This window comes from Salmo salar, chromosome 25 (assembly GCF_965601325.2).
Source record: "Salmo salar chromosome 25, fSalSal1, whole genome shotgun sequence".
In the NCBI taxonomy this organism is placed as follows: Eukaryota; Metazoa; Chordata; class Actinopteri; order Salmoniformes; family Salmonidae; genus Salmo; species Salmo salar.
Window position 1 is genome coordinate 33,974,934 of NC_138315.1, and position 23,078 is coordinate 33,998,011.

A 23,078-nucleotide genomic window follows, 5' to 3' on the forward strand; every position below is an offset into this window, starting at 1 on the left:
GCTTCTCTCTCCTGTTCTCATTCCTCTCTCTTCACCCTGTGCTGCTTCTCTCTCCTGTTCTCACTCCTCTCTCTTCACCCTGTGCTGCTTCTCTCTCCTGTTCTCACTCCTCTCTCTTCACCCTGTGCTGCTTCTCTCTCCTGTTCTCACTCCTCTCTTCACCCTGTGCTGCTTCTCTCTCCTGTTCTCATTCCTCTCTTTACCCTGTGCTGCTTCTCTCTCCTGTTCTCACTCCTCTCTCTTCACCCTGTGCTGCTTCTCTCTCCTGTTCTCATTCCTCTCTTCACCCTGTGCTGCTTCTCTCTCCTGTTCTCACTCCTCTCTCTTCACCCTGTGCTGCTTCTCTCTCCTGTTCTCACTCCTCTATCTTCACCCTGTGCTGCTTCTCTCTCCTGTTCTCACTCCTCTCTCTTCACCCTGTGCTGCTTCTCTCTCCTGTTCTCATTCCTCTCTCTTCACCCTGTGCTGCTTCTCTCTCCTGTTCTCACTCCTCTCTTCACCCTGTGCTGCTTCTCTCTCCTGTTCTCACTCCTCTCTCTTCACCCTGTGCTGCTTCTCTCTCCTGTTCTCACTCCTCTCTCTTCACCCTGTGCTGCTTCTCTCTCCTGTTCTCACTCCCTCTCTTCACCCTGTGCTGCTTCTCACTCCGTCTCCTCCTCTCACCCTGTGCTGCTTCTCTCTCCTGTTCTCACTCCTCTCTCTTCACCCTGTGCTGCTTCTCTCTCCTGTTCTCACTCCTCTCTTCACCCTGTGCTGCTTCTCTCTCCTGTTCTCACTCCTCTCTCTTCACCCTGTGCTGCTCCTCCTCTCTCCCCGGCTGCTTCTCACTCCCTCTCTTCACCCTGTGCTGCTTCTCTCTCCTGTTCTCACTCCTCTCTCTTCACCCTGTGCTGCTTCTCTCTCCTGTTCTCACTCCCTCTCTTCACCCTGTGCTGCTTCTCTCTCCTGTTCTCACTCCTCTCTCTTCACCCTGTGCTGCTTCTCTCTCCTGTTCTCACTCCTCTCTTCACCCTGTGCTGCTTCTCTCTCCTGTTCTCATTCCTCTCTTTACCCTGTGCTGCTTCTCTCTCCTGTTCTCACTCCTCTCTCTTCACCCTGTGCTGCTTCTCTCTCCTGTTCTCACTCCTCTCTCTTCACCCTGTGCTGCTTCTCTCTCCTGTTCTCACTCCTCTCTCTTCACCCTGTGCTGCTTCTCTCTCCTGTTCTCACTCCTCTATCTTCACCCTGTGCTGCTTCTCTCTCCTGTTCTCACTCCTCTCTCTTCACCCTGTGCTGCTTCTCTCTCCTGTTCTCATTCCTCTCTCTTCACCCTGTGCTGCTTCTCTCTCCTGTTCTCACTCCTCTCTTCACCCTGTGCTGCTTCTCTCTCCTGTTCTCACTCCTCTCTCTTCACCCTGTGCTGCTTCTCTCTCCTGTTCTCACTCCTCTCTTCACCCTGTGCTGCTTCTCTCTCCTGTTCTCACTCCTCTCTTCACCCTGTGCTGCTTCTCTCTCCTGTTCTCACTCCTCTCTTCACCCTGTGCTGCTTCTCTCTCCTGTTCTCACTCCTCTCTCCTCACCCTGTGCTGCTCCTCTCTTCTTTTTTCATTAATCTACCTTTTTCATTAATTTTCTAGTTCTCATCTTCATGTCCTCTGTCTCTTTTCTGTGACTTGATTCTTCCCCACTGCCACAATGACATGAGGACTTGTAGGCCTGAAATAGTGAAGCAAAGACAGTACAGTATGAAGATAGGCAGAAACTGCTTCTCCAACAGAAATCCCAGATCATGCGTGTAGGTCCTATCATGGCGACGTTGGCTAGCTATGATCACGTGCAGAAACACGTCATCTGGTCTAACTGTTTTTGACGAAAATGAAAACGTGTCACTTTGTCACTTTCACAAGGTTGGAGAAATAACATGTTCAACTACTTAAGACATTGGCTCGACTCTAGGTTGATTTCGAGAAAATGAACAACTAAGGAATAATTTGTAATTTCTCTTGTTGACAGATCTAATGGTCTACTTTGCAAGCGTTCCCGGAAGTCTCACGATGTTGCTCCTCTTGAGTTTAGAAACTGTGACTGAAGCATCACTCATCAAAAGGCCTGTGTAGGTGGAGAGATGCTAGCAGGCCCCTAGGCTGAATGGGGAGTAATCATATTGTCTTTGTCCCAAATGGCACCCTATTTTCTATATAGTGGGGCAATATTGGGAAAGGGGATACCTAGTCAGTTGCACAACTGAATGCATTCAACCGAAATGTGTCTTCCGCATTTAACCCAACACCTCTGAATTATGCATACAATGTATCCAATGTTTCCAGCTGTCAAGTCTTTTCAGATGAATGATCATAAAGCGCAGAAAACACTATTTAAGACTGAGCAGCAAAATGTGAACCAGGGACTGACACCACCTCCTGTATGAGCTCTTCATCGGAGCCTCATGAATATGCATGACCCCGTAGGTGAGCATTCTGAATATTCATGTACTGACAGGTGATGAGACAGGCTGTGATTGGCAGGGGCACGGTGTCTGGGACAGACAGCAGCAGGGGTTAGAGAGAGAGAAACGGTGTGAGAGATGGAGAGAGGAGTGGTGAGAGATTGAGAGATGGAGGGATGAGAAAGAGAGATGGAGACAGCAGAGGGAGGTGGAGAGCACAAGAGCGAGATGGAGTGAGAGGAAGGGGTTAGAGAGAGATAGAGTTGGACAGACCGACAGAGAAGGAGAGCGAGATGGAGTGAGAGGAAGGGGTTAGAGAGAGATACAGTTGGACAGACCGACAGAGAAGGAGAGCGATGGAAGGAGATTGAGATGAGATATCGACCTAGGGAGTGCAACAGTCTACATCTGAACAGAGATGGAAACTCTCAGAATGACCTATTGCGTAATGGGCAATTCCACGCTAACAGTAATCTGATTTTTCACTTTAAAATGTATGTTAAACAAACCACACAACTCTATGCACAATGACTACTTTTAACACTTTCTACAGAAGATGTGGAAATTGTTAAAAGTAGTCCTTCTGCATAGAGTTGTGTGGTTTGTTTAACTCTGCAATCATTGGTTTTTGTTTAACATCCATTTTAAAGTGAAACATCTTAGTCTGTGTCACTCTGTTAACGTGGAATTGCCCTAATCAGAACTGACACTGGTTGAGATGGCCGTCTGGATGAATGCTGGAAGGTTTCTTTCCTGCGTAGTATTTAATACTCCACATCCCTATAGTTGGGCTGTTTTGCACCGGTCTGAGAATTGTAATTGATGTTGTGTCATTCAGTTCAGGCAGACAGACAGATAGGCGGTGTTCTGATTAGACTGCTAGTGAGTGATGGTGAGAGGTTGGAGAGATACTGCAGAGCACAGCCTTAACAGTACACTTTCCTCCCCACCCCCTGGACCGTAAAATACCTCCCCAAGACGTTTTCATCTGTTCAACCACCTCGCCGCGTTGTGGCATATAGCTATGAGGAGAGTGAAGAGGGAATGCGTGCATGCGGCCGTCACAAAGCTTGTTTTCCTGCCTTTCTTCTTGATGTGAATGGTTCTGTGATTGTGGTCATTGTGTGCTTTATGCCACTGGTAAATAAGGGGGAATAAAAGTAAGCATTATCTGGGCTCTGCAGCAACACGCCACAATTAACGCCTTCTGACGACAAACTGGACACACTCAGGGAGGGGGTAGGCTTTTCAAACATTTGTTTACTTGCTCGTTTAATTTTCCAACAAAGAGAGAACACTCGCTCTGTTTTTGGAGAGTCAGGGGCTGAATGTTAATTAACTGTTTGTTTAATCGTGCCTGGCGATGGCAGTGCAGTGCTCTCTGGCAGTGTTTAATTGGGTCTGCTCCCTGACTGGGAGACCCAGCAGGACTCCTTCAGGTATTCTGGCCATGCCGTTGGTCGCCCAGGGAGATGGGGTTGCCCTGGAAACTAGCGTGGAGGGAAGTGCGATGGCAACATTAAAGTTCAAGGTTAACTTCTAATATGATCATCTCTTCCTCATCTACACCATCTAGCATCGGATTGGCTCCCAATTCCCAGAATCCGCCCCTTTCACTGACAGTAGTAAAAAGTACGGAGGTCTCGAAGGGACATAAATCATACACAGGATCCCAGCAGCACTCACTATCTCTTGCACTGGGGAGAGATCACACAGAGCTGAGAGGGAGAGTAGAACAAACCTCAGAGCCTGTTGAGCACAGAAACACATAAAGGCATAGGGCCTGGGTTTGAGTGACACACCAGCTAATGCAGAAAGGAGATGACAAGTGTTTCCAATTATGGATTTGTCTTACTTTGGTTTGGTACCCACGAGACTCATTAAAGAAACACACTCGCGCAGAACACCCAAACACACTTAACATAGACATTGACAGACTCTCTGAAACACACACAGGCATACAGATAAATGTAAGAATTCAGCTGTAAAGGGAATTGGCAGTACCCATACATGATGTATGGCCTTGTTACAGATGCATGATTGAACAGCATGCTCTATTCCCAAAGCATTAACACACACACACACACACGCGCGCGCACACACACACACACACACACACACACACACACACACACACACACACACACACACACACACACACACACACACACACACACACACACACACACACAGAGAGACTCTAACCTTAACCCTAACTTTTAAGCTTAAAATAGCATTTGAATAAATTCAGAACATTCAGGACAAAAAAGTTATTGTTCCCTACTTTGTCAGGACATTCGGGTGAATTGTTCGGACATTAGGTTCCTGATGAGGTAGGAAAACAGGTACACACACACACACACACACACACACACACACACACACACACACACACACACACCACACACACACAGAGAGAGAGAGCCTCACACGTACAGTACGCACATCATGTTCCCAGTTCATGTACTCTACAGCCCTGTGCTCTGCCTCTTCCTGTTGAAGACAACCTCATTTTAAATGCCACTGAACACGTGTGTGTGTGTGTGTGTGTGTGTGTGTGTGTGTGTGTGTGTGTGTGTGTGTGGTGTGTGTGTGTGTGTGTGTGTGTGTGTGTGTGTGTGTGTGTGTGTGTGTGTGTGTGTGTGTGTGTGTGTGTGTGTGTGTGTGTGTGTGTGTGTGTGTGTGTGTGTGTGTGTGTGTGTGTGTGTGTGAGTGAGTGAGTGAGTGAGAGACTGGTCCTGGTGCGTAGTCTCCGTCTCTCTCTGCAGTGCGAAAAGGCTTTCAGTTGCCCATATCTTCTAAACAGCACATATGGATTTCTTCCTATGGAGCTGAGGTCATTGGACCCGTTTCAACACTCATGATGACTTATAATGCCTTCATCAGGGGTTATAATGTGCCATAATGGGCTTGAATGGCTGGTAATTGGTCAGGCTTTGAACAGGCCTTTCTGTAAAGACTGGTCAAAGGCAACAGGCTTTCAACCTCCACAGTCTCCTCTTTTTCTAATGGAGTCTAACTTCAAATGGGGATAAACAGCGCTGTGCTTTGTCCTGTGCCAATCAAAACCAGCACGGTTCCACTCCAGGAGATACTGAGGTTATTCTCTCCCGGAGGACGATTGGCAGGATTCCGGGGGGTTTGACTGTAATTCTGGCTGGAGTGATTGTCGGTGTTCAGACGAGTCTCTCCAGTGTGGAGCCAGCTAATGATGACTAATTTCAGAACTCACTGGAGGGCCCAGCACTGTGGAGAGGGGAGAGGGCCCGGCACTGTGGAGAGGGGAGAGGGCCCGGCCCTGTGGAGAGGGGAGAGGGCCCGGCACTGTGGAGCGGGGAGAGGGCCCGGCCCTGTGGAGAGGGGAGAGGGCCCGGCACTGTGGAGAGGGGAGAGGGCCCGGCACTGTGGAGAGGGGAGAGGGCCCGGCACTGTGGAGAGGGGAGAGGGCCCGGCACTGTGGAGAGGGGAGAGGGCCCGGCACTGTGGAGAGGGGAGAGGGCCCGGCACTGTGGAGAGGGGAGAGGGCCCGGCACTGTGGAGAGGGGAGAGGGCCCGACATTGTGGAGAGGGGAGAAGGCCCGGAGATGCCTTTTAGCTGTGAAAATACTAAGAGTGCGGCCAAATGCTAGCTCACACACACACACACACACAAGCGCATTCACCAATCTGTGAGTAAGGGTGAAATTCTGTAGGCAGATGGTTGTGACTCCAGGCAGTCGGTTCTGTCAAGGCTTAACACAGGCAATAGAGAAGTGTGTCTTACTAACAAGCCTCTATCTGTGTTGAAGTGGCTTCATGCCCTAGTGTTCAAGTGAGGTTGGTTTTATTTTACATTAACAACTTACCTTTTCATGTGTGACTTGTCAGTTATTAATGTGTTATGTTTCAATGGTTTCAAGTACAGTGAAATGCCTTTGCAAACTCTAAACCCAACAATGCAGTAATCAATAACAACGTAATATTAAAAATAACAAAGTAGAACAAAAACACACAAAATATAAATAAGAAGAATATGAGAAAGTAAGTAAGCATACTATATACAGGGTCAGTCAGTTTCAGTACCATATTTACAATGTGCAGGGATACTGGTGATAGAGGTAGATACAGTTGAAGTTGGAAGTTTACATACAGTATCTCACAAAAGTGAGTACACCCCTCACATTTTTGTAAATATTTGAGTATATCTTTTCATGTGACAACACTGAAGAAATGACACTTTGCTACAATGTAAAGTAGTGAGTGTACAGCTTGTATAACAGTGTACATTTGCTGTCCCCTCAAAATAACTCAACACACAGCCATTAATGTCTAAACCGCTGGCAACAAAAGTGGGTACCCCCCCTAAGTGAAAATATCCAAATTGGGCCCAAAGTGTCAATATTTAGATACTTTTGTACCTGTTTCCTCCAGCACCTTCACAAGGTCCTTTGCTGTTGTTCTGGGATTGATTTGCATTTTTTTGCACCAAAGTACGCTCATCTCTAGGAGACAGAACGCGTATCCTTCCTGAGCGGTATGACGGCTGCGTGTTCCCATGGTGTTATTACTTGCATACTATTGTTTGTACAGATGAACGTGGTACCTTCAGGCATTTGGAAATTGCTCCCAAGGATGAACCAGACTTGTGGAGGTCTACAATTTTTTTTCTGAGGTATTGGTTGATTTCTTTTGATTTTCCCATGATGTCAAGCAAAGAGGCACTGACTTTGAAGGTTGGCCTTGAAATACATCCACAGGTACACTTCCAATTGACTCAAATGATGTCAATTAGCCTATCAGAAGCTTCTAAAGCCATGACATCATTTTCTGGAATTTTCCGAGCTGTTTAAAAGCACAGTCAACTTAGTGTATGTAAACTTCTGACCCACTGGAATTGTGATACAGTGAATTATAAGTGAAATAATCTGTAAACAATTGTTGGAAAAATTACTTGTCATACACAAAGTCGATGTCCTAACCGACTTGCCAAAACTATAGTTTGTTAACAAGAAATGTGTGGAGTGGTTGAAAAAACGAGTTTTAATGACTCCAACCTAAGTGTATGTAAACTTCCGACTTCAACTATATGTATAGGGGGAAGGTGACTAGGCATCAGGATGTAAAATAAACATAGTAGCAGCAGCATATATGATGATTGTATGTGAGTGGGTGCGCATGTGTGTAGAGTCACTCTAAATGTATGTGCATATTTTGTGTGTGAGAGCAAATTATGAAGTGAGTGTTTGTGTGTGTGTTTGAGTGTGCACTGCCCTGTGAGTGTGAAAAGAGACAGTGCAAAAATACAAGGGTAGACAGTGTAGCCATTTTGTTAGCTATTTATTTAGCAGTCTTAGAAGCTGTTCTGGAGCCTGTTGATGTCAGACTTGATGCACCGGTACCACTTGCCGTGCGGAAGCAGAGAGAACATTCTATGGCTTGGAAAAAAAGAGTTTTTAATGATTTTCCGGGCCTTCCTTTCACACAGCATGATATAGTGGTCCTGGATGGCAGGGAGTTCGGCCCCAGTCATGTACTGGGCTGTCCGCACCACCCTCTGTAGCGCCATGTGATTGAGGGCATTGCTATTGCCATACCAAGCGGTGATGCAGCCAGTCAAGATGCTCTCAATGGTGCAGCTGTTGAAATGTTTGAGGATTTGAGGGCACATGAAGTGATAGAATGGGGCTCAGTCAAGGTGTGTGTTTGTGTGTACAAGCTGTGTTTCCTCTCCTAAAGCCTCTCCCACTGTGAGACACACCCAGTTGGTCATACCTGATGTAGCTAATCTAATATCACACCTCCCTGACATCTTATTCTAGTACTCCCTCCATATCTCCCTCTCTAACTCCCTCTAACTCCCACAAGTATCTTACCCCCACAGCCCGGATTCCTTCATCTCTCGCTCCTCTCCATCTCTTCTTCTTTCTCCCACAGCCCGGACCTTCCTCTCCACCCCTCTCTCCCCCCCACCTCTCTCTCCTCTCTTCTTCTCTCCCACAGCCCGGATTCCTTCATCTCTCCATCTCTTCTTCTTTCTCCCACAGCCCAGATTCCTTCATCTCTCCATCTCTTCTTCTTCTTTCTCCCACAGCCCGGATTCCTTCATCTCTCCATCTCTTCTTCTTCTTTCTCCCACAGCCCGGATTCCTTCATCTCTCCATCTCTTCTTCTCTTTCTCCCACAGCCCGGATTCCTTCATCTCTCCATCTCTTCTTCTTTCTCCCACAGCCCGGATTCCTTCATCTCTCCATCTCTTCTTCTTCTTTCTCCCACAGCCCGGATTCCTTCATCTCTCCATCTCTTCTTCTCTTTCTCCCACAGCCCGGATTCCTTCATCTCTCCCTCTCTCCATCTCTTTCTCCCACAGCCCGGATTCCTTCATCTCTCCATCTCTTCTTCTTCTTTCTCCCACAGCCCGGATTCCTTCATCTCTCCATCTCTTCTTCTCTTTCTCCCACAGCCCAGATTCCTTCATCTCTCCATCTCTTCTTCTCTTTCTCCCACAGCCCGGATTCCTTCATCTCTCCATCTCTTCTTCTTCTTTCTCCCACAGCCCGGATTCCTTCATCTCTCGCCCTCTCCTCTCTTCTCTCTTCTCCCACAGCCCGGATTCCTTCACCCCCTCTCTCCATCTCTTCTTCTCTTTCTCCCACAGCCCGGATTCCTTCATCTCTCCCTCTGTCCATCTCTTCTTCTTCTTTCTCCCACAGCCCGGATTCCTTCACCCCTCTCTCCACTCTCTTCTCTTTCTCCCACAGCCCGGATTCCTTCATCTCTCCATCTCTTCTTCTCTTTCTCCCACAGCCCGGATTCCTTCATCTCTCCCTCTCTCCATCTCTTTCTCCCACAGCCCGGATTCCTTCATCTCTCCATCTCTTCTTCTCTTTCTCCCACAGCCCGGATTCCTTCATCTCTCCCTCTCTTCTTCTCTTTCTCCCACAGCCCAGATTCCTTCATCTCTCCATCTCTTCTTCTCTTTCTCCCACAGCCCGGATTCCTTCATCTCTCCATCTCTTCTCTTTCTCCCACAGCCCGGATTCCTTCATCTCTCCATCTCTTCTCTTTCTCCCACAGCCCGGGTTCCTTCATCTCTCCCTCGCTCCTTCTCTTCTTCTCTTTCTCCCACAGCCCGGATTCCTTCATCTCTCCCTCGCTCCTTCTCTTCTTCTTGTTTCTCCCACAGCCCGGATTCCTTCATCTCTCCCTCTCTCCATCTCTTCTTCTCTTTCTCCCACAGCCCAGATTCCTTCATCTCTCCCTATATCCATCTTTCCCCCTCTCACTATTAAACTGATTCTTCCCTACTCCTCCCTTCGAACTTATTCAAGCAGCCATCCTCTCCCTCCCTCCCGCTGTTTCTCTCTGTCCTCTGCCCACACACTAATATCCTCTCCTGTTCAGCAGGAAATGAAGACAGCCTCGACACGTCTGTCAAACAGAAATTGCATTGTATACCTGTCACCAGCATTCACTTGTTTCTATAAATAGGGAAATTATTGTTGAAATAACTTCTCTCTCTCCTCCCCCTCCCCCTCCATTCCTCTCTACCTGTCCCTCCCTCCCTCCCTCCCTCCCTCCCCCTCTCCCTCCCTCCCTCCCTCCCTCTCCCTCCTCTCCCTCCCTCCCTCTCTCCCTCCCTCCCTCCCTCCCTCCCTCCCTCCCCCTCTTCTCCACAGTGTCTAAGCTGCGTGTGCAGAAGACCAACCAGTCCCTGGTCTACCTGGAGGACAGCCGTGTGCGAGTCAACTGCTCCGTGGCCTCCCAGACCAGCACCGACTCCCAGCATGCCGTGCTTTGGTACGTGCGCCGCGCGACGGGTGCCGAGGCCGACGAGCTCCTGCTGAGGATTGAGCGCTCAGGCGCATTTGAGTATGGCGCGTACGCAGACGAGGAGAGGTTGAGGCGGCGGGTGCAGGCAGAGAGGATGTTGCCACAGCTGTATGCGCTGACACTGAACAGGGCAGAGAGCAGCGACTCTGGGACATACTACTGCCTGGTGGAGGAGTGGCTCACAGATCCAGACGGAGCCTGGTACAGACTGGCACGGGACTCCTCAGGCTTCACACAGGTCCTCGTCAGACAGCCAGGTGAGGACAAAGAGGGAAGGTGGGATCAGGGGAGGGAGGCTGGTACAAACTGGCACAGGACTCCTCAGCCTTCACACACATATCTTCCCAAAAGATATAGCAAGAGCCCAGTCTCTCTGTCTCTGTGTCTCTCTCTGTGTCTCTCTCTCTCTCTGTGTCTCTTTCTCTCTCTCTGTATCTCTCTCTGTCTCTCTCTCTCGGTCACTGTCTCTCTCTCTCGGTCACTCTCTCCCTCTCTCGGTCACTGTCTCTCTGTCTCTCTCTCTCTCTCTGTCTTTCTCTGTGGTTAACAGTAGCTGTTCTTGACCCATGTAGTTCAGTCACCTCCTAGCAGTGACCAGTTGTGCCTAACAACCCTTCCCTCTCTACTCTCCCCCTGTCCTCAAGGCCGTCTCGCTCTGATGACCACATCAACTGCCCTGGGCAGAGCTCAGGTGGCAGAGCGGACGTTGTGGCTCTGGTGCCAGCTGGCACAGATGGGCATAGCCTGGCACTAGAGCTGAGGGGCATAACCCACCTGTCCACCCCTCCAACCCCTAATGCCCATCAATGTTATGCCTCTGACTCCCCAACAGAACTGCGACCCCACACACCCTCACTCACCTCCAACCCACTAACCCTGATCCCAGCATGTCCTCTACTCACCTCCAACCCACTAACCCTGATCCCAGCATGTCCTCTACTCACCTCCAACCCACTAACCCTGACCCCACCATGTCCTCTACTCACCTCCAACCCACTAACCCTGACCCCACCATGTCCTCTACTCACCTCCAACCCACTAACCCTGACCCCACCATGTCCTCTACTCACCTCCAACCCACTAACCCTGACCCCAGCATGTCCTCTACACACCTCCAACCCACTAACCCTGACCCCAGCATGTCCTCTACTCACCTCCAACCCACTAACCCTGACCCCAGCATGTCCTCTACTCACCTCCAACCCACTAACCCTGACCCCACCATGTCCTCTACTCACCTCCAACCCACTAACCCTGACCCCACCATGTCCTCTACACACCTCCAACCCACTAACCCTGACCCCACCATATCCTCTACTCACCTCCAACCCACTAACCCTGACCCCACCATGTCCTCTACTCACCTCCAACCCACTAACCCTGACCCCACCATGTCCTCTACTCACCTCCAACCCACTAACCCTGACCCCACCATGTCCTCTACTCACCTCCAACCCACTAACCCTGACCCCACCATGTCCTCTACTCACCTCCAACCCACTAACCCTGACCCCACCATGTCCTCTACTCACCTCCAACCCACTAACCCTGACCCCACCATGTCCTCTACTCACCTCCAACCCACTAACCCTGACCCCACCATGTCCTCTACTCACCTCCAACCCACTAACCCTGACCCCACCATGTCCTCTACTCACCTCCAACCCACTAACCCTGACCCCACCATGTCCTCTACTCACCTCCAACCCACTAACCCTGACCCCACCATGTCCTCTACTCACCTCCAACCCACTAACCCTGACCCCAGCATGTCCTCTACACACCTCCAACCCACTAACCCTGACCCCACCATGTCCTCTACTCACCTCCAACCCACTAACCCTGACCCCAGCATGTCCTCTACACACCTCCAACCCACTAACCCTGACCCCACCATGTCCTCTACTCACCTCCAACCCACTAACCCTGACCCCACCATGTCCTCTACTCACCTCCAACCCACTAACCCTGACCCCACCATGTCCTCTACTCACCTCCAACCCACTAACCCTGACCCCAGCATGTCCTCTACACACCTCCAACCCACTAACCCTGATCCCACCATGTCCTCTACACACCTCCAACCCACTAACCCTGACCCCACCATGTCCTCTACTCACCTCCAACCCACTAACCCTGACCCCACCATGTCCTCTACTCACCTCCAACCCACTAACCCTGACCCCACCATGTCCTCTACTCACCTCCAACCCACTAACCCTGACCCCACCATGTCCTCTACACACCTCCAACCCACTAACCCTGATCCCACCATGTCCTCTACACACCTCCAAGTCCCCCTCCCACTGTCTACACCCCATGCCCCCCCAATCTCCTCCCCTCACACTGTGGACTATCTGCCCTACATACTGACACAAAACAAACACACATACTTTTTACACTCATCATTTGCTGCTGCGACACCATTCTTTATTTTCCTCATACTATTATCTATCCTGATACCTAGTAACATTACCCTGCCCGCATGTACATATCTAGCTCAAATACCTCGTACCCCTGCACATTGATATGGTACTGGTACTCCCTGTATATAGCTCTGCATCGTTGGGAAGGGCTCATAAACAAGCATTTCATGGCAAAGTCTACACCCGTTGTATTCGGCGCCTCTGACAAATACTATTTTATTTTATTTGACTGTTTACAGACAAACATGGGTAACCCCCCTTTCCCCACCCCTCCCCGTAACATCTCTGAAAGCATCTGTTGTGCCAGGGGTCCTGTGAGCAGGGCATTATAAATGCAGGGTGAAATGTGCGGGTGTCCGTGGCATCTGCCCGACTGCAACATGAAGGTCAGACAGAAGGGCTGAAGCTGGGCAGGGAGCAACAGCGCTCATCTTTTATTTAAGCAGCAAAGTGGACACTACTCCTCCAATTGAATTAATGCTAGAACACACACACACATACACACACTTTGACACGCATATACACTGTGACACACATACATATATCTGTTTGTTGCTTTCAACTCACAGCGACCCAAGTGTGTGTTTGTGCATGTGTGTGACTGTGTGTATGCATGATTGCGTGTGTGTGCATATCAGTGAATCACTTTCATGTTTTTTTTTTTGTTGTATCTTACCTCTGTGTTTCTCAGAGGTAAGATGTGCCTTCGGGATCCCAAGGCTCACCAGGGGATTGGGTTATTATTATCAAACACCATATCAGGGAGCTCTTATTCCATATATAGTTATACATGTACTATATAAATATATAAAGGTGGGTGGCAAACTTCCAGGCTTGATTTCCCAGGGGGCCGTTAGGAAAGTCTCATTAAGGTGCTAAAGAATGCAGTCACCCAGGAAGTCAGACGGAAATGGTTCTCTGTCAGAAGAACAGGGAGATAAGACGAGATCGAGATGCCAGCTCTCCCCTTCTCTGTCTGTCTGTCTGCCAGCTTCCTCTCCTTTTTTAACCAGAGGAAACATTACAGTCTGTGAACAGCCTGATCTATCAGTCTTTTTAAGTTCAGTTCTTTTTTTACTTGTTGTAACTGGGTCAGTGTGCAGGCCCTGTAGGAGTGTAGCCATCCCATACAGACACTCTCCCCCTGGGCTAGAAGCCTCTAAGAGGCAGGCCCGGCCCTGGAGGGGAACCAAGGACTGGAAAGGCCACGGACAGCTGATGGGGTCACTAATCCTGTTAGTCTAATTTTCGAGGATTTTGGATTGTGCATCTGGGGGTAGTTGGGAACGTAAAATTGACAGCGAAAGAGATTTTGCTATCTACTGAGCTTATGACTGTGTTTTCAATTATGCGTATTGAAGTTTTAAAGTGCATAATGTTTTGAATCACATCGACATCTATCGTTCAGTGTGAAGTTTTCTGATTCAAGGCAGGACAATTATTTAGCTGTTCTGCCCCAAGAAGTGACTTTACATTTTCTTCCCTCCTCTCTCTGTGCAGAGGTGCGGTTACAGGTGGAGGAGTCCGAGTCTAACATCACCGTGTCCCAGTCCAGTTCCATCCGGTTGGGCTGTAGCATTCCCTCCCAGTCCTCCAGAGACTCCCGTTTCTCCGTGTCCTGGTATGTGGAGCACTCCTCCATGCGCTCTGAGGAGGAAGAACCGGGGGATGTTGACGAGGGAAACCGGGCCTGTGTGTTCTCCATCGGACACGACGCCGTGTTCGGGAACGGGAACTGTAGCCCAATCGAGGAGGCGGGGCCTAACTCACGCCTGCAGTTTGAGAGGACGACCTCTGACCTCTACAGTCTGACTATCCAGGGGGCGCGACCCGCTGATGCCGGGCGCTACTACTGTCATGTGGAGGAGTGGCTACTCAACCCCCGCAACGCCTGGTATCGCCTGGCAACCAACAACTCTGATGTCACCATCGTCAACGTGATCCAGCAGGGTAAATCAATGAATACATTTCTGTAGTGCTTTTAGAAATAAAACAGATAGTACCAATGGTGAATGACAATGTCCTGGGGCTAGAAAAGTAAAGACAATGCGATAGAATGGAGACGTATTATTGTTGTTGACATTTCAGCTGCAAAGTGTTTTTCCAAGACAAGTGTTTTTTTCACAAATACATTTGTAACAAAGTGTTTAACAGCAACCCTGGCCAACCAACTCTTCCCATTTGTATCATTATTATTCTAGAGACGAAATATGAGATCATTGGCTTGTGCTGATCTTACTGATGATTCTGGTGTTTGAGGTAGTACTTACAGTCACAGCTATGGTGTAGGCTGCTAAAAGTAGCATGCCAAACAAATATCAAACTACACCATAATGGAATGCTCTCCATTGATGTCATCTTTTCATCCGTATCACACTCCCATCCAATTCTCTGTTCTCTCTACCTTACCCTTCTCCCTATTTTCTTTCTCTCTTTCTCATTCTGTCTTCTCTCCGCCCTCTCTCCCTCTCTCCCTCCCCCCATTCTCTCTCTCTCCACACAGTCTCCACCCTGCAGTCGGTGGTATGCTCCAACGACTCTCTCTTCTACTTTGTCTTCTTCTACCCGTTCCCCATCTTCGGCATCCTCATCATTGCCGTGCTCCTGGTGCGCTACAAGAGCCGCAGACACAGCAAATCCCAGGAGAGCAAGAACGGCGCCCCCTTACTGTGGATCAAAGAACCCCACCTCAGCTACTCCCCCACCTGCTTGGACCCCCCCGTCCTCAGCCTGCACCCCGGCTCAGTGGACTAAGGGACAGATCCATAGCCCTCATCCCATAGTCCTCATCGCGGACCCAACCAATACCACGCCAGGGAGGGGCTACTCCGGACCTCCACCTGTCTAATCACTTCTGTGTCCAAGCTGTCAATCAACCTGTCCATCCATGTATAATCCCCCCCCCCCCCCCCCCCGTCTGCCTGTCTGTGAGTTACCCTGTAGCAGCTCTGTCGTGTGGGTGCATGTGTGAGCATGTGGAAAAGTGTGTGTGTTTGGAATGTGCAGACGTGTGTGTGTGTGTGTGTGTGTGTGTGTGTGTGTGTGTGTGTGTGTGTGTGTGTGTGTGTGTGTGTGTGTGTGTGTGTGTGTGTGTGTGTGTGTGCAGGACGTGTGTGTGTGTGTGTGTGTGTGTGCAGGACGGTGTGTGTGTGTGTGTGTGTATGCAGGACATGTGTGTGTGGTGTGGAAGTATGAGTGTTTATCTCTTGCTCTCTTTTTTCCTTTCTCTCTCCTTCTCTTTTCTCCCTGTCCAGTGGAAAACTGGATTTCATAGCTATACGTTATTTCTCAGAAACCGTAGTCTGTTTTTCAAAAGATGTGAAGATCACTCTGCTAGAATGGATCAATCTGGGAACAGGAAAATGACAAGTCAAGGATCCTATAGTATAGGTGCATAGTGTACTGTTCTGTACTGTGGACCTGGTGAGGATGATAAGAAATGTCTCTCTCTGTGCTCAGTGGACTTAGCACTGATCTCAGAGCAGTTACTGCTTGGCCTTATACGTTAGTTACCATAGCGAAGGCCCTCCTCCCACCGACTCCAGAGCTGTGGACTGGACTGCCACAGAAACACTAAAACACAAAGACAATCCCTGTGGCTTGGAAGTGGTCTGTGTGTGTGAGACAATGTGTGAGAGTGTGTGTGTTCACCCATCTGTTTCCTCAGTGTGTTTGCGTTGGCAGACAGAGACAGACCTGGCCAACCCATTGAACACTGCCAGACACCAGGCATCAGTGTGAATGCACTGCTCCTCCTCTCCAAACAGAGAGAGAACAAGGGAATGAGGGAGGGAAAGAGAGAGAGAGAGAAGGGAGGAGGATAAATGAACTTCTCTGTCCTGCTGAGGGCATACTTTTGACATGAAGGATATTTTAGTGCCAATACCTTCTTATTACACGCTTCCCTCTGCAACAAATGTTTGAAGTTTAAAGCAGGCGAGCAAAGCCGATTGGCTCTGAGGCACTCTGTAAATATGGCTACCGACCCCCTGCTGGAGGATTATGGGCCTTGTAGGCATAAAGTGCGATTTTTACGCTTATGTTAAACCAGTTGAGCCGTTTTTGGCATAAATGTGTTGACACAGTGGAAAGTATTGACTGAAATGAAATTCTCTGCCATTTTAAACGTTGTCTGCTATTACTACCCCATGCTATCTTTAATAGACTTTAATTAATGGAAACAAGCTGTTCAGCTCTCAGAAAATCCTGTAGAGGAGCGGTGAGACAGAACACATATCATCACTAGAGGGGTGTGTAGAAGTCAAGTACATGCAGCTTACCACACACACACACACACACACACACACACACACACACACACACACACACACACACACACAGAGAGAGAAACATACTGCCAGCTATTTGGACAACGCGTAGAGAATACAAAAGCATCTCCAAAAACAGCAGATTAACAATACCAACACACCATTCGGATGAATTTCAAGTGGGCAATTTTATTTGGATTTTTGAACCTTTCCTTTAGATGTTTTATTTTATATTGTTTTGCATAGTTTATGTACATTTTCTTTTTGTTTTGAAATTCTCCAAGAACTGTTCTTCTACTTGCGTTGCCATGCAACCGCACCACACAGATACAAAATCATGATAACCCTTTTGCTGTGTGTCCATAGTAACAGGCACCGAAATGTCGTAGATATAGAAATGCTAGATTTGTTCTGCACGCTCAGTGGCATCACATTGAAGATTGTCATGTTTGGGCCAGTGTCAACACTGTATTAATGAACTAACTAACTGCTCTATACCTGTATTGGAAACCTAGCAGCTTTACTATAGTAGTATATACAGTAGATTAAAAGCAAGAGTCACACAATGGATCCACTTGAAGCTTTTTCTCATCTTGTTTATTTATTGAAGTGTACCGTGGCACCTAGTTAGGATGCGTGAGCTCCATAGAAATGCATTAGACAAACGGCCATAGACTCTGGAGTGGACTGGACGGAAACCATCCTCTCTTGGACTGTGGACTGGGTGTGGAGCATGCTCTCTGGTTCCCCCTGACCTGCAGTGCACACGGCAGAAGGGTTGAGAATCTGTGTCACATTCCCAAAGTATGGAAGTGTGACATTCCTGTTCCGTAAAATAACCCTTTCACTGCCAGACCGACTGAAAGCTCTCGTCATTCTCTTCTCAATCGTGTCAAAATGTATATTGCATGACAATATTGCAGGAGGCATTTTGATGTTTTGTAACCTTTGAACTCTTGAGCGTTGTGTTTGTGTGACAGAACAATGCCAAGCCCTTCACTTCCTGTGCCAAGTGTCAGACGGATCTGTAGAAGAGGAAGTTACTTTCAACTGTAGGTTTATGGGGGAGTTTTGGATTTTTTAATTTGCCATTCAAATCCTGAGATGGCTGAAGCCCTCATCACGTGTGTTGGTTGACAGCTATAGAACAGTGCATTCAAAGTGTATGTGGGTTTTCTATAAATAATGGGGCCAATGTTTGACATTGAGATCAAAATGATGTTCATGCAGTTCCACATGTGTACTTAGAGGAATAAACATGAATATAAGCAAATTGGCCCGATACAACAACATGTCTGTATAAGCATGGCAATTCAAATTCAAGGACTTTCAGATACTTTTTTAGCACTTAATTGTAATTTTTAAGGATCTCAACGTTATACAACTGTATAATTTATATAATGTACATATAAGGCCTAATATAGAACCCCCAAAAAGCATGCAACAGGTGTCAAAAAGGTAGATCAAACATATTCAAGTTATTATTACATTCTAAAATATGAGAGAATGTGTACATTTCCTGACTAAATAGATGGGTTGCATGGCCATGTTTCTGTAGTCTGTGGCCGACGCAGGCTCACATAATAAAGCCATGAATAGCAGTAGCATTAATCTCTCCATTTGAATCTCCCCATCGCTGTTTTTATCATGAGAAAGTGGTTCATTTTTTAATGGAAGGAATTGTATGGAAAGCCAAGTTGTAGCCAACATTAGATGTTGTCCTCCGCATAATTACCACAAGTGGTTTTGCCAAAACAGAGTAGTACAACACCCTTCAAATGAAGCTGCAGGAAACTAACAAAAGTGGCCTCTCTCTCACAAAAACTGATATCTCACAAAAACGTAAAAATAAAATCACAGATCATTATAAGGGAGCAGGAGAACTTATAAATTGGCTATAATAATTACAATAACTTTTCAAGCGCCAAACTGATTTTCAAGGTAGGCCTGTTCCAGTACTTGAATTTCTGAGCTCCAAATTCAAGTTCAAGTAGGCTACTACTTAAAATGGCAGATGTAACATAGAAACCAAAATGTATTAGTCCTGTTATTTCATTACCAGATCATATTGTCAATAAGCTCACTAGGCTATGTCATTTGTTGTCATTATATCCAGAGTTATGAATATGAATAGAGTTGGGTGTTGAACAGTACTCTATCCTACACAATTGCGCACTGTAGACTCGCACAAAAACATCTGAAAACATGAACACATTACCTTGATGCTTTCTCTGTTAAATCTGAAGAGACCCTGCTGTAAATCAAGCAGACAATCCAGACACAACTGTCTTCACCAGCATAATGAATGAGAGCTCCCGAGCAGCGCAGCAGTCTAAGGCACTGCATCTCAGTGCTAGAGGCGTCACTACAGACCCTGGTTTGATCCCGGGCTGTATCACAACCGGCCGTGATCGGGAGTCCCATAGGGCGGTGCGCAATTGGCCCAGTGTCGTCTGGGTTAGGGGAGGGTTTGGCCTGGGTAGGCCATCATTGTAAATAAGAATTTGTTCTTAACTGACTTGCCTAGTTAAAAAAAGACAGAGAAATATTCTGGACATTCCTTGCAATTACCTTTTTTCCAGCACTTGCACCTTGATCACACCTACAGCGTCATTGCATAAAATGGTACGCAGCATAATCTGGATGTGTGTACAACAAAGATCAACATTCACCTTCTGCTACCGTTTCTGTCAAGTTTGATGCATATGTTCGATTTATCCAAAGTATGCACAACACCGAATGCACTGCAATGCAATGCAGCAAGGCAAATGCAGCGTTCCATTGGAAATTAATGTACTTCCGGTGTACCAAAATGCAATGATGCTGTAGGTGTGATCGAGGTGTTACACACGATGTCCACCAGATGCATACAGTATGCATTTTGTTTTTCTGGATATCTTGCCCACATTTTCCATACTTGAGGTACATGTGCTTCACTTTTCAACTAACTAAAAGCTAGCTAGTTGTAGTCTGTGTGTGTGCTTCCATTTGTACCACTGCATGGTAAAGCAACGCACAAGTTGAAAATATTGAACACATGCCTATCACAACAGCTGTTCGTCACTTGACAGTCATTCAGAAAATTCCTTCCTGGATCAGATGATGATGTGTGAAAATATCACGTAACTAATCAGCTGGACACCAAATGTGCATCCCCACAAGTTTTATGCATAATTATTGAAGAACCATGTTAATGACAGTATCGATTTGAGGTTTTAAGTATCAAGGTAAGGTGACTCTTTCGGTTAGAAGTATTCTATTTTGCAGTGCATACATTATTTTGGATATGTGTGCCCTTGAAAACTGTTTTCACCCCATAACATCAGGACACAAAATGTTACATAGTTACACTGCATTTCTGAGATGTCTACATAAAACACTGTCTGAGAGCTAGATCCAGGATTCTTACAGGGCTCAAATTCAATGTCTAATTTAACTGAATAATTAGTGCTTAAAATGTATATAACGACAACTTACACTGCCATAAATGCAAGGACAGAAAATGTATGTTTTATGTCACACAATTTTTGAAAAATCCATCAAGACACCAACCATGATAAAGGGTTAAAGCAGGGGTGTCAAACTCGGGTTTTTGGTTTTGCCTTTCAATTAAGAGCTAGATAGTGAGGGGAGTTGCTTACTAATTAGTGACCTTCATTTATCAATCAAGTACAAGGGTGGATCCCGCAGACACTCGACCCTCCGTGGAATGAGTTTCACACATGGGTTAAAGGGATACTTCGGGATGTTGGCAATGAGATCCCTTTATCTACTTCCCCAGAGTCAGATGAACTCATGGAAACCACTTGTATGTCTGAAGGTAGTTAGCTAGCATTAGTACAATGACTGGAAGTCTATGGGTATCTACTAGCATGCTAGTAGATACCCATAGCTAGTAGGTAGCTATGATCCCCCTTATATCTTATTGTAATGACATGAAATGAATTTGCAGGTTATTATCATTGGCTTATCAACAGCTGTAACAAGTTGTCCAGTGTAGGAAATTCTCACTGGTACCCTTGTTTCTAGAAAGACCGTGTATGGGTGTTTAGAACCAGGATATGCTAGCTAGTTAGGTCAGCTGCACATTGTTACCACATTGTCAGCTCTAGGCTAGATCTATGCATCACTGAGTTAGATGTGTTGTTTTTAGCCAGTTGAAAGAGTAGTTCAAGGCAACTGTGCATAACCCTGGCTTGAACCCAGTACCTGGTCCAACATCAGAGGTGGACCCTCCATCTTAAACTTCAGTTTTTCATTGGTTTTGCCACAATTCCATCATAAAGGAATTTGACAATCCCAGGATCTCTGACTCTGAACCACGAAGTGGAGGGTTGGTGTGTGATGTCACAGTGCCACCGTGATTGAAGCTGTACAGTCATACTCTGAATGGTGTTTTTGTAGTAATCAACATCCCTAGACGCCTCCTTAACGTTATCCAGACGTTCTGACGGTGTTGTAGCTGTGTTACGAGGGCTGCATGTAGTGGCTGTGTGCTGGCTACAGATTTAGCTGTAAAATAACTTTGTGGTGATGTGTTCAGTTCAGCCAGTGCTGCTTTTTTCCAGTGATGTATTTTTATGTTCATTTTTTTATCTATGAGAAATAATGCACTGAAATTAAAAGGAAGGCCATAGCTTTTTTAAATGCTTGTGTTTTTTGTTGTATGACATGTTTTTGTAGATTTTCATTTTGTGTATATATACTCACATCCCAAATGATTGGCACCCTTGATAAAGATTAGCAAAGTACTGTATAAAATAAATACAAATACTGAGCTACATTGTATGCTTTATCTTTTTTAATTATATTATTTTATACTAAAACAATAGCTCAGATTTTTGTTTAACAAGTAATACATTTTCTTTATTTTAAGATAGGCACCCTGTTTCCAATACTTTGTGCATCCACCACTGGCTAGGATAACAGTGCCCTTGGGGTTATTGTCTTGGCTAAAATGTCCTGGTATTTGGTAGAGTTCATGATGCAGTTGACCTTAACAAGGGCCCCAGGACCAGTGGAAGCAAAACAACCCCATAACATCAAAGGTCCATCACCATAATTTACTGTAGGTATTAGGTTATTTTCTGCATATACATCCTTCATACAAGGCCAAACCCACCACTGCTGTGCTTCAACTGACCATAGCTCACGGTTCCAATCCAAGTGCCAATGCCATTTAGCAGACTAAGCATTTACATGTGTTGGTTGCTCTCAATGGAGGCTTTTTTTTGGCAAAGCTACCAAATAGCCTATTGGCATGGAAGTGGTGTCTAATTGTAGATTTGGAGACTTGGTAACCCCGACCAAGTTCTTTAATTCTCCAACGGTGGCCCTTGGACTTTTATTTTGCTCCTGAACCATCTTCCTCACTGTGCTTGGGGATAAGATACACTTTGGTCCTCTACCAGGCAAGTTTAGTAGTGTTCCAGTTGTTTTAAAGTTCTTAATTTTTGCTTTAACAGCGGTAACTGGTATATTTTTATGTTTGTTTGTTTATTTGTACCCATTGCCTGATTTATGAGTCTGAAACCATTTGTCTCCTTTAATTCGTGAGTTATTTGCCTTTCCCCAGGGTGATGGAAGACAACGGAATTTTACATGTGTGTTACCTCATTTTTATACCCCAGTGAAACAGGAAGCCACGGAAGGCCACAATACAGTTCCTTAAACTGAGATTAATTTACAAAAGTAGACTGTTAATGCAGATACATTTATTAGAATTTTAAATAGTATATAAGAATCTTTAGGGGTGGCAATCATTTTCACAAGTGTCTTTTTTTAGAGTGTTTTTACCTTGTTAGACAATCCTTCTCTGAGCAAATGTATAAGTATGAAATAAAATGTTCCATTTTGACGATGATACAATATAGGTATTTTATCATCTTTATCAAGGGTGCCAATACCTTGGGATGTGACATTATATTCTATTGAATAGTAACCATAGCTGTCATTAGAAAGGCACTTTGCTATTCTGTCAGTTTATTGCAATAAAAACATGTTAAGTGCAACCTTCAGTGTTGACATTTCTCCTGACCCTTCCATATGTTTCTTTCTATGAACCTCCTGACGGACTATTTCTTTAATACAACGATACTCTTAGTTTTTGTATTTATTTTGATTAAAAGAATGATTCTCTATGCAGCCCAA

At 46.4% G+C, this 23,078-nt stretch overlaps 1 protein-coding gene across 1 annotated transcript in view; it reads left to right on the forward strand.

Moving 5' to 3' along the window:
- Positions 1-22,939, forward strand: part of LOC106586624 (immunoglobulin superfamily member 3) — a 146,313-nt gene extending 123,374 nt beyond the window's left edge. Inside the window, exons 7-9 of the mRNA XM_014174111.3 lie at positions 10,081-10,491; positions 14,161-14,610; positions 15,164-22,939. Coding sequence (XP_014029586.1) covers positions 10,081-10,491; positions 14,161-14,610; positions 15,164-15,414 — 1,112 coding nt within the window. The 3' untranslated portion in view covers positions 15,415-22,939. The remainder of the gene's footprint in view (positions 1-10,080; positions 10,492-14,160; positions 14,611-15,163) is intronic.
- The last annotated feature ends 139 nt before the right edge of the window (positions 22,940-23,078 follow it).